Source organism: Onychostruthus taczanowskii, unplaced genomic scaffold (genome assembly GCF_017590055.1).
Source record: "Onychostruthus taczanowskii isolate IOZ18803 unplaced genomic scaffold, ASM1759005v1 scaffold326, whole genome shotgun sequence".
NCBI lineage: Eukaryota > Metazoa > Chordata > Aves > Passeriformes > Passeridae > Onychostruthus > Onychostruthus taczanowskii.
In genome coordinates this window covers 20,793-32,262 of record NW_024500639.1, presented here as the reverse complement: position 1 = coordinate 32,262, position 11,470 = coordinate 20,793, and the positions used below count along the sequence as shown (strand labels likewise).

The window sequence follows — 11,470 nt, the reverse complement described above, 5'->3', positions numbered from 1 at the left end:
GGACGGGGTGGGCAGGGGCACCTGGCCGTGGGGGGACAGGTGAGTCAGGGGTACCTGACCGTGGGGGGACAGGTGAGTCAGGGGTACCTGACCGTGGGACAGGTGAGTCAGGGGTACCTGGCTGGGAGGGGACAGGTGAGTCAGGGGTACCTGCCTGGGAGGGGACAGGTGAGGATGGGGGTTACCTGGCTAGATGAGGACAGATGAGAATGACGGGGGTGACAGGTGAGGATGGGGGGCACATGTGGGCATGGTGAGGGGCCCAGGTGAGAGTTACCCGACTGTGGGGGGGTTACCTGGCTCTGGGGGGCACAGCTGAAGATTGGGGGGGTTTTACCTGGCCGTGGGGGCCCAGGTGAGGCCGGGGCTGTCCCAGGTGGACCCTGACCCCCCCTCCCCCCAGCGGTACCAGGCGGAGATCAACGACCTGGAGAACCTGGGCGAGATCGGCAGCGGCACCTGCGGGCAGGTGTGGAAGATGCGCTTCCGCAAGACCGGCCACGTCATCGCCGTCAAGGTGGGCAGCGGGCCTGGGGACACCGGGGGAGCCCAGTGACACCTGTGACACCTGTGACTGCCAGTGACCCCAGTGACACCGGGGGAGCCCAGTGACACCGGTGACACCTGTGACTGCCAGTGACCCCAGTGACACCGGTGACACCTGTAACTGCCAATGACCCCAGTGACCCCAGTGACACCTGTGACACCTGTAACTGCCAGTCATCCCAGTGACACCTGTAACTGCCAGTGACACCGGTGACACCGGTGACACTTGTAACTGCCAGTGACCCCAGTGACACCTGGTGACACCTGTGATCCTTGTAACTGCCAGTGACACCGGTGACATTTGTGACACCTGTGATCCCCATGACGCCTGTGATACTTGTGACACCTGTAACCCCCATGATACCTGTGATACCTGTGACCCCCTGGTGACACTTGTGACTCCCAGTGACACCTGTGACCCCTGGTGACACCTGTAACTGCCAGTGACACTTGTGACATCTGTGATACCTGTAATCCCCATGGCTCCTGTGACACCTGTTACCCTTGGTGACTCCTGTGACTCCTGGTGACACCTGTAACTGCCAGTGACACCTGTGACCCCCAGTGACCCTCTGGTGACCTCTGTGACACCTGTGAGCCCCCATGACACTTGTGCCTCCCGGTGGCACCTGTGCCTCCCAGTGACACCTGTGACAGCTGGTGACACCTGTGATCCGCGGTGACACCTAAGATCCCTCAGTGACAGCTGTGGGACTTGTGACCCTTCCCCATGACACCCATGAGCCCCGGTGACCCTGTGACCCCCGGTGACACCTGTGACACCCGTGCCCCCCCATGTGACACCCGTGTCCCCTCCCCAGCAAATGCGGCGCTCGGGGAACCGCGAGGAGAACAAGCGCATCCTGATGGACCTGGACGTGGTGCTCAAGAGCCACGACTGCCCCTACATCGTGCAGTGCTTCGGCACCTTCATCACCAACGTGAGCACCTGGGGGGGCACCTGGGCACCTGGGGGTGCCTGAGCGCACCTGGGGGGCACCGGGGCCCCCCAGTGCCCTCCCAGTGCCCCCCAGTGCCCCTCAGTGTCCCCCAGTGAACCCAGTGCCCCCCAGTGAACCCAGTGCCCCCAGTGCCCCCCAGTGCCCCCAGCAGAGCCCCTCTCCCCCAGACCGACGTGTTCATCGCCATGGAGCTCATGGGCACCTGCGCCGAGAAGCTCAAGAAGCGAATCCAGGGCCCCATCCCCGAGCGCATCCTGGGCAAGATGACGGTGGCAGTGAGTGACAGTGGGGACACTGGGGACAGCGGGAGTGGTAGGGACACTGGGGACACGCAGGGTGGCTCTGGGATTCTGGGCAAGGTGATGGTGGCAGTGAGTGACAGCGGGGACACTGGGGGATATTGTGGACAGTGGGGGCATTGTGGACATTAGGGACATCGGGGGGATTGGAGACACTGGGGACACTGGGGGCAGTGGGGACAACACTGGGGACTTTGGGGATATTGGGGACACTGGGGACACTGGGGGCAGTGGGGACACTGGGGACCTTGGGGATATTGGGGGCACTGGGGACACCTGTAGCCTTGGGGACATTGGGGAGATTTGGGACACTGGGGACACTTGGGGACAGGGGGGACATTGGGGGAATTGAGGACACTGGGGACATTGGGGACACTGGGGGCAGTGGGGATATTGAGGACAACAGGGACACTGGGGACAACCGGGGACACTGGGGACATTGAGGACACGCAGGGTAGCTCTGGGATTATGGGCAAGATGACAGTGGCAGTGAGGGGACACTGGGGACAGGCAGGGGGGTCCCACTATCCTGGGCAAGATGGTGATGGTGAGGGACACTGGGGACACTGGGGACTCCAGGAGCACTGGGGACACTGGGGACAGGCAGGGGGTCCCCAGGACCCAGCGCCCCATTCCCGAGTGGGCAGGGTGACAGTGACAGCGAGCAGGGTGATGGTGGCACAGAGGTGACACCTGGGGAGTGTCACTGCTGTCCCCACAGACGGTGAAGGCGCTGCTGCACCTGCAGGAGAAGCACGGGGTGACCCACAGGGGACACTGGGGACAATCAGGGTGTCTCTGGGGTCTGGGCAGGGTGGTGGTGGCACAGGGTGGCACAGAGGTGGCACAGAGGTGACACTGGGGACGATGCCTGTCCCGCAGATCGTGAAGGCGCTGCTGTACCTGAAGGAGAAGCACGGGGTGATCCACAGGGACGTCAAACCCTCCAACATCCTGCTGGACGAGCGGGGCCAGGTCAAGCTCTGCGACTTCGGCATCAGCGGCCGTCTGGTGGACTCCAAGGCCAAGACCCGGAGCGCGGGGTGTGCGGCCTACATGGCGGTGAGGGGACATGGGGACACTGGGGACATTGGGGACATCCCCCAGAGCACGGGGTGTGCAGCCTACATGGCGGTGAGGGGACACTGGGGACATCCCCAGAGCGCGGGGTGTGCGGCCTGCATGGCGGTGAGGGGACATGGGGACACTGGGGACATTGAGGACAGCCCCCAGAGCACGGGGTGTGCAGCCTACATGGCGGTGAGGGGACACTGGGGACATCCCCAGAGCAGAGGGTGTGCGGCCTGCATGGCAGTGAGGGGACATGGGGACACTGGGGACACTGGGGACATCCCCAGAGCGCGGGGTGTGCGGCCTGCATGGCGGTGAGGGGACATTGGGACACTGGGGACATTGGGGACATCCTCCAGAGAGCGAGGTGTGTGGCCTCTGTGGTGGTGAGGGACTTTGGGAGCATCAGGGACATTGGGGACACTGGAGGGACACTGGAGGGACATTGGGGACATTGGGTGTATTGGGACATGGGGACACTTGGGACATTGTGGGGACACTGGGGACATTAGCAACATTGGGACATGGGGACTCCGGGGGGACACTGGGGACATGCCCCAGCCCCACAGTGAGCCTTTGGGGGGGATCAGGGGGTGTTGGGTCCCCAGGACTGTGGGGAGGGGGCTGCACCCAGGTCTGGGATGGGGCTGTTGGGGGGTCCCGCAGGTTTGGGGGTGTTGGGGATCCCCTCGGGTTTGGGGGATCCCCCCAGGTCTGGGGTTCTGGGTGTTTGGGGGTGCCCAGATTTGGGGGTTTGGTGTCCCCCCCCAGGTTTGGGGTTTTGGGGGTTCCAAGATTTGGGGTTTTGGGGGTTCCCAGGTTTGGGGTTCTAGGTGTTTGGGGTACTCAGGTTTGGGGTTTGTTTTGGGGTTCTGGGTGTTTGGGGTTCTGGGTCATTGGGGATTCCCAGGTTTGGGTGTTTTGGGGTTCCCAGTTCTGGGTCTTTGGGAGTTCCCAGGTTTGGGGTTCTGGGTGTTTGGGGTTCTGGGTCATTGGGGATTCCCAGGTTTGGGTGTTTTGGGGTTCCCAGTTCTGGGTCTTTGGGAGTTCCCAGGTTTGGGGTTCTGGGTGTTTGGGGGAGCCCAGCTTTGGGGGTTTGGTGTCCCCCCCCAGGTTTGGGGTTTTGGGGTTCCCAGGTTTGAGGTTTCAGGGGTTCCCAGGTTTGGGGTTTGGTATTTCCATATTTAGGGTTTTGGGTGTTTGGGAGTTCCCACGTTTGAGGTTTTGGGGTTCCCAGGTCTGGGGTTCTGGGTGTTTGGGGTTCCCAGGTTTGGGGTTTGGGGGTTCCCAGGTTTGGGGTTTTGGGGTTCCCAGGTTGGGGTTTTTGGGTGTTTGGGGGTTCCCAGCTTTGGGGTTTTGGGGTTCCCAGGTTTGGGGTTCTGGGTGTTTGGGGTTCCCAGGTTTGGGGTTTCAGGCATTCCCAGCTTTGGGGTTTGGGGGTTCCAAGATTTGGGGGTTTGGGGGTTCCAAGATTTGGGGTTCTAGGTGTTTGGGGTACTCAGGTTTGGGGGTTGTTTTGGGGTTCTGGGGGTTTGGGGATCTGGGTCATTGGGGATTCCCAGGTTTGGGTGTTTTGGGGTTCCCAGTTCTGGGTCTTTGGGAGTTCCCAGGTTTGGGGTTTTGGGTGTTTGGGGGTTCCCAGGTTTGGGGTTTTGGGGTTCCCAGGTTTGAGGTTTCAGGGGTTCCCAGGTTTGGGGTTTGGTATTTCCATATTTAGGGTTTTGGGTGTTTGGGAGTTCCCACGTTTGGGGTTTTGGGGTTCCCAGGTCTGGGGTTCTGGGTGTTTGGGGTTCCCAGGTTTGGGGCTTGGGGGTTCCCAGGTTTGGGGTTTGGGGTTTGGGGGTTCCCAGGTTTGGGGTTTGGGGTTTGGGGGTTCCCAGGTTTGGGGTTTCAGGCGTTCCCAGCTTTGGGGTTTGGGGCTCCGGGGCCCTGCCCCCACCGTGCCCCCAACGCTGCCCCTCCCCCAGCCCGAGCGCATCGACCCCCCCGACCCCACCAAGCCCGACTACGACATCCGCGCCGACGTCTGGAGCCTCGGCATCTCCCTGGTGAGCCCAGCGCCACCCGCGGCGTCCCCAGCGTCACCCAGGGTCCCCACAGTGTCCCCAGCGTCACCCGGGGTCCCCACAGCATCCCCGAGGTCCCCACAGCGTCCCCAGCGTCACCCGGGGTCCCCACAGTGTCCCCAGCGTCACCCGGGGTCCCCACAGCGTCCCCGGGGTCCCCACAGCGTCCCCAGCGTCACCTGGGGTCCCTGAATGTCACCCAGGGTCCCCAAAAGTTACCCAGCGTCCCCAGCGTCACCCAGAGTCCCCACAGTGTCCCCAGGGTCCCTGAATGTCACCCGGGGTCCCCACAGTGTCCCCAGGGACCCCAGCATCCCCCAATGTCACCCAGGGTTCCCAAAGTGTCCCCAAATGTCACCCAGGGTCCCCAGCGTCCCTGAATGTCACCCAGGGTCCCCAAATATCACACGAGGGTCCCCAGCATCCCTGAATGTCACCCCAGGGTGCCCAAAGTGTCTCCGAATGTCACCCAGGGTCCCCAGCATCCCTGAATGTCACCCCAGGGTCCCCAAATGTCACCCAGCTGTCCCCAGAGCATCCCCAACCTACCCAGCTGTCCCCAAAGTGTCCCCGACCCCCCACGGTGTCCCCAGGCTGGCCCCGACCGCCTCCAGGTCCCCAGCGTGTCCCCACAGTGCCACCTCAGCCCTGTAGTGCCACATCCCTTTCCGACACCTGTCACCTGTGTGTGTCACAGCTGTCACACCTGTCCCTGTCACTTGTCCCTGTCACACCTGTGTCACACCTGTTCCTGTCCCACCTGTGTCATACCTGTCACACCTGTTTCACCTGTCCCTGTCACACCTGTCCCTGTGTCACACCTGTGTCACACATGTGTCCCCAGATGGAGCTGGCCCCGGGGCAGTTCCCGTACCAGAACTGCTGTCCCTGTGTGTCACACCTGTGTCACCCATGTCACACGTGTGTCCCCAGGTGGAGCTGGCCACGGGGCAGTTCCCGTACCAGAACTGCAAGACGGATTTCGAGGTGCTGACCAAGGTGCTGCAGGAGGACCCGCCCCTGCTGCCCCCCGCCATGGGCTTCTCCGGGGACTTCCAGGCCTTCGTCCGAGACTGGTGGGGACACCGGGGACATGGGAGGGACACGGGGACATGGGGGATACCATGGGGACACAGGGACATGGGAACATGGGGGACGCAGGGACATGGGGACATGGGAGGGACATGGGGAAACATGGGGACATGGGGGACACAGTGGGGATATGGGGGGACACGGGGAAACATGGGGGACACAGGGACATGGGGAGACACAGGGACATGGGGACACGGGCTGACATGGGGACACACAGGGACATGGGGACGTACAGGGACATGGAGGACATGGGGAAACATGGGGACATGGGGGACACTGGGGGACATGGGGAGATGTAGGGACATGGGGGACGCGGGGGGACGCAGGGGACATGGGGACACAAAGGGACATGGGGACATTGGGGACACGGGGGATACCATGGGGACACAGGGCACATGGGAGACACGACACGTGGGGACATACAGGGCACATGGGGACATGGGGGATACCATGGGGACACAGGGACATGGGAACATGGGGGACGCAGGGACATGGGGACATGGGAGGGACATGGGGAAACATGGGGACATGGGGGACACAGTGGGGATATGGGGGGACACGGGGTCACATGGGGGACACAGGGACATGGGGAGACACAGGGACATGGGGACACGGGGTGACATGGGGACACACAGGGACATGGGGACGTACAGGGACATGGAGGACATGGGGAAACATGGGGACATGGGGGACACTGGGGGACATGGGGAGACGTAGGGACATGGGGGATGCGGGGGGACACAGGGGACAGGGGGATACAAAGGGACATGGGGACATTGGGGACACGGGGGATACCATGGGGACACAGGCCACATGGGAGACACGACACGTGGGGACATACAGGGGACATGGGGACACACTGGGGACATGGGGGGACACAGGGGACATGGGAACATGGGGTATGCCATGGGGACACGTGGGGACACACAGGGGACATGGGGGGAACACAGCCCCAGGGGTCCCCAAGGTGCCACCTCCCCTTCTCTGGGGAGCTCCAGGCCTTTGTCTGGGACTGGGGGGGACACAGGGGACAGGGGGGGACACAGGGGACACAGGGGGAGACATGGGGGGGACAGGAGAGGGACAGGGGAGACATGGTGGGGACACGGGACAGGGGGGGACATGGGGATGTGGCCCGAGGGTCCCAAAGATGCTCACCCCCCCCCATCCCCTCCCCCAGCCTCACCAAGGACCACAGGAAGAGACCAAAGTACAACAAGTTACTGGTGAGTGGCACGTGTCACTGTCACACCTGGCACTGTCACACCTGGCATTGTCACTGTCACACCTGGCACTGTCACACCTGGCATTGTCACACATGTCACCTGTCACTGTCAGCTGTCATTGTCATTGTCACACCTGTCAGTGTCACACCTGCCACCTGTCCCATCACGTCTGTCTCTTCCCCTGTCCCCTGTCACACCTGTCCCCTGTCACTCATGTCCCTGGGGACACCTCCCTGTCACAGCTGTCACCACAGCCACGGCCACCCCTTCCCTGTCCCCTGTGTCCCCAAGGGCTGTGGGTGTCACCTCTGGGGGCACGCGCACCGTGCCACCATCCCTGGGGGTCCCCAAGTCCCTGTCACCTCCCCTACGTGTCTGCAGCTGTGTCCCCGTGTCCCTGTGTCTGTGTCCCCCAGGCCACATCTGTGTCCTGTGTCCCTGTCCCCACCTTGTCCCCAAACCCTTACCCTCGGTGCTCCATCCCCATGTCCCCGAGCTTTGTCCTCCATGTCCACTGCAGTCCCCTTGTCCTCGTATTCCCCAGTGTCCCTGCTGTCCTCGATGTCCCCAATGTCCCCGTCCCCACTGCCTCTAATGTCCCCTATGTCCCTGCTGTCCCCGATGTCCCAATGTCCCTGCTGTCCTCAATATCCCCAATGTCCCTGCTGTCCCCAATGTCCCTTCTGTCCTCAATGTCCCCGATGTCCCTGCTGTCCCCGATGTCCCAATGTCCCTGCTGTCCCTGCTGTCCCCCATGTCCCTGCTGTCCTCAATGTCCCCATGTCCCTGCTGTCCCATTGCCCCTAATGTCCCCACGTCCCTGCTGTCCCCGATGTCCCCAATGTCCCCTGTCCCCACTGCCTCTAATGTCCCCCATGTCCCTGCTGTCCCCGATGTCCCAATGTCCCTGCTGTCCCCAATGTCCCTGCTGTCCTCAATGTCCCTGCTGTCCTCAATATCCCCAATGTCCCTGCTGTCCCCAATGTCCCTGCTGTCCTCAATGTCCCTGCTGTCCCTGCTGTCCCCGATGTCCCCATGTCCCCTGTCCCCACAGGAGCACACCTTCATCAAGCGCTACGAGACGCTCGAGGTGGACGTGGCCACCTGGTTCAAGGACGTGATGGCCCGCACAGAGTCCCCGCGCCCGGGGGGTGGCCTGGGCCACCACCTGCCCTTCTTCACCAGGTAGCGCCCGCCCGGCGCCGCCACGCCCGGCAGGGGACACCGGGGACAGCCGGGACACCCCGGGGACAGCCGGGCCACCTCCGGGACAGGGACAGCGGGGACAGCCCTGGGACGCTGCCTGGTGCCACCGCGCCCGGCAGGGGACACCGGGGACAGCCGGGACATCCCCTGTGACACCGGGGACACCTCGGGGCAACCAGGACAGCCCTGGGGCACCGCCCAGCACAGGGACAGCTGGGACACCCCCTGTGACAGGGACGCCTGTGACACCCACTGGGGGCGGTGACACCTGTGCCACCTCCCCACAACTCCTCCCTGTGACACCCGCTGTGCCACCCCCCTGTGGCACTGCCACGGCCACCACAGCCCCCGCCTGGCCTGGAGTGTCCCCAGCGTGTCCCAGCGTGTCCCTGCCATCCCAGCTGTCCCCTCCCACTGTCTCCATCTTGCCAAGGCCAGGAGACACTCCTGTCCCCTCTGTGTCCCCCTGGCCATGCCTCAGTTTCCCACAGGGTCCCGTGTGGGGACAGGGCTGGGGACAGGACAGGGAGGTGGCACCGAGGGTGTGACACTCCGGGATGTGACACTCAGAGGTGACACGCTGGGAGGTGGCCCAGGGACACGGGCATGGCTGGGGGATGTGACACAGGGGTGACACTGGGGCCTGGGGATGTGACACTCGGCCCCGAGGGGACATTGAGGGGGCACGGAGGTGGCACCAGGACGTGTGGACATGACACGGAGATGGCACTCGGGGACATGGAGATGGTACAGGAACGTGGCACGGGGGACAGGGGACAACGTGGAGAGCCAGCACGGGGATGTGACAGCCAGGGGACACGGAAGGATGGCACAGAAATGGCACCGGAACGTGACATGCGGATGGCACCAGGATGTGACACAGGGATGGCACCAGAACGTGACATGGGGATTGCACCAGGATGTGACACAGGGATGGCACCGGAATGTGACACGAGGATGGCACCAGGATGTGACACGGGGATGGCACCGGAATGTGACACGAGGATTGCACCAGGATGTGACACGGGGATGGCACCGGGATGTGACACAGGGATGGCACTGGAACGTGACACGAGGATTGCACCAGGATGTGACACGGGGATTGCACCAGGATGTGACATGGGGACACAGAATGGAGATGGCACCGGCATGGCACAGGACGGAGGTGGCACCAGGAAGTGACACAGGATGGCACAGGGATGTGACACAGAACAGAGATGGCACCGGGATGGCACAGGACGGAGGTGACACCAGGAAGTGACACGGGGACACTGGGATGTGACACAGGGCAGAGATGGCTCCAGAATGTGGCCCAGGGATGGCATCAGAAAGTGACACAGGGACAGAGGTGGCGCCGGGAAGTGACACAGAGCAGAGATGTCCCAAGACTGTGACATGGGAATGGCACAGGACAGAGATGTCCCAAGGCTGTGACAATGAGGACATGGCGCTGAAGGACACGGAGTGGTGGCCCGGGGACACGGGCACGTCATGGGGATGTGACATCGCAGGGCCCAGTCCCGGGGATGTGACACCAAGGATGTGACACCAAGGATATGGCACTGGGGACACGGCCCAGGAATGTGGCACCAGGGAAGTGGCACCAAGGATGTGACACCAAGCATGTGACACCAAGGATGTGACACCGGGATGTGACACTTGTCTGTGACACTGGGATGTGACACCGGGGACACGGCCCAGGGATGTGACACCAAGGATGTGACACTTGTCTGTGACACCGGGGACGCGGCCCGGGGATGTGACACCGCGATGTGACACTGGGGACACGGCCCGGGGTGGCCCCGGCTGCCAGGGCCGCGGTGGCACGGTGACAATCAGGGCCGGGCCGTGTCCCCGCCGTGTCCCCGCTGTCCCCCAGGCCAGCAGGTGCAGTTTTAGTGCATTGGGGGCGCGGGCGGCGCCGCCCCCCGTCACCCTCATTAATTATTATTATTAATTATTATTATTATAAATGCGCATGTGGAACCTGAGGGGCTGCGTCGGCGTCAGGCTCTGGGGACACTGGGGGACACTGGGGACATTGGGATGGACATGGGAGAGTGGGGACATGGGAAAATATGGGGGACACTGGGACTGTGGGAATTGGGGACATTGGGGGCACTGGGATGGGGACACTGGGACTGTGGGAAATGGGGACATTGGGGACATGGGGACACTGGGACTGGGGACATGGGGACACTGGGACTGTGGGAATTGGGGACATTGGGACAGGGAGGGGGGACACTGGGGGACATTAGGAAATGGGGACATGGGGATGGGGACATGGGAAGCACAGGGGGACATTGGGGACATTGGGAAGGAGGGGATGGGGACAGTGAGGACAGGGACGGGAAAGTGGAGGGTGGGGACACTGGGGACATGAGAGATGGGACTTTGGGGACAGGGTGACATTGGGATGGGGACGGGGGCATGGGGACACGGATGGGGGATGGCACAGGTGGACCTTGGGGACATCGGGATGGGGACAGGGACAGGAAGGTGGAGGGTGGGGACATCAGGGTGGGGACTTCGGTACTGGGGACAGCAGAGGGACACGAATGACACTGGGGACACAGGAAGGGATGGCACAGGGGACACCAGTGACACGGGGGGGACACGGGCACAGGAGGGGGGCAGAGGCCCCGGGGTGGAGGGGGTTGGGGACAGCTGGAGGATCCAGGTGACACCGAGGAGGGGGTTGGGCAGGGCACTGGGGACATCGGGGCAGGGACACTGGTGGCACATCAGGGACACGCGGGGGCACTCGGGTGCCGCCCCCGTGGGGGACACGGGGGAACAGCAGGGACAGCTGGAGGATCCAGGTGACACCGAGGAGGGGGTTGGGCAGGGCACTGGGGACATCGGGGCAGGGACACTGGTGGCACATCAGGGACACGCGGGGGCACTCGGGTGCCGCCCCCGTGACGTCCCCGCAGCCCAAGGGTGTCACCGGGGCGACGGGGGGGAGGGGACACGGGGACATCCCCCCAGCGTGGGCGGGA

General features: G+C 63.2%; 2 protein-coding genes across 3 annotated transcripts in view; one reads left to right on the top strand and one right to left on the bottom strand.

Annotated features, from left to right (window-relative positions):
- Nucleotides 1-9,392, top strand: part of MAP2K7 (mitogen-activated protein kinase kinase 7) — a 17,105-nt gene extending 7,713 nt beyond the window's left edge. For both annotated transcript variants that reach the window (XM_041410536.1, XM_041410537.1), the window contains 8 exons: nt 404-517; nt 1,368-1,487; nt 1,676-1,783; nt 2,690-2,869; nt 4,846-4,926; nt 5,878-6,020; nt 7,217-7,262; nt 8,317-9,392. In XM_041410536.1, the coding sequence (XP_041266470.1) occupies nt 404-517; nt 1,368-1,487; nt 1,676-1,783; nt 2,690-2,869; nt 4,846-4,926; nt 5,878-6,020; nt 7,217-7,262; nt 8,317-8,451 (927 nt within the window). In that variant the 3' untranslated portion in view covers nt 8,452-9,392. The remainder of the gene's footprint in view (nt 1-403; nt 518-1,367; nt 1,488-1,675; nt 1,784-2,689; nt 2,870-4,845; nt 4,927-5,877; nt 6,021-7,216; nt 7,263-8,316) is intronic.
- LOC121339062 (proline-rich protein 36-like) lies at nt 9,035-10,299 on the bottom strand. Its single transcript, XM_041410538.1, has 2 exons — nt 10,215-10,299; nt 9,035-10,160 (listed from the first exon to the last, which is right to left on the bottom strand). Exon 2 carries the CDS (start codon nt 10,091-10,093, stop codon nt 9,035-9,037), a length of 1,059 nt encoding a protein of 352 aa, XP_041266472.1. The 5' UTR covers nt 10,094-10,160; nt 10,215-10,299.
- Between the last annotated feature and the right edge of the window lie 1,171 nt (nt 10,300-11,470).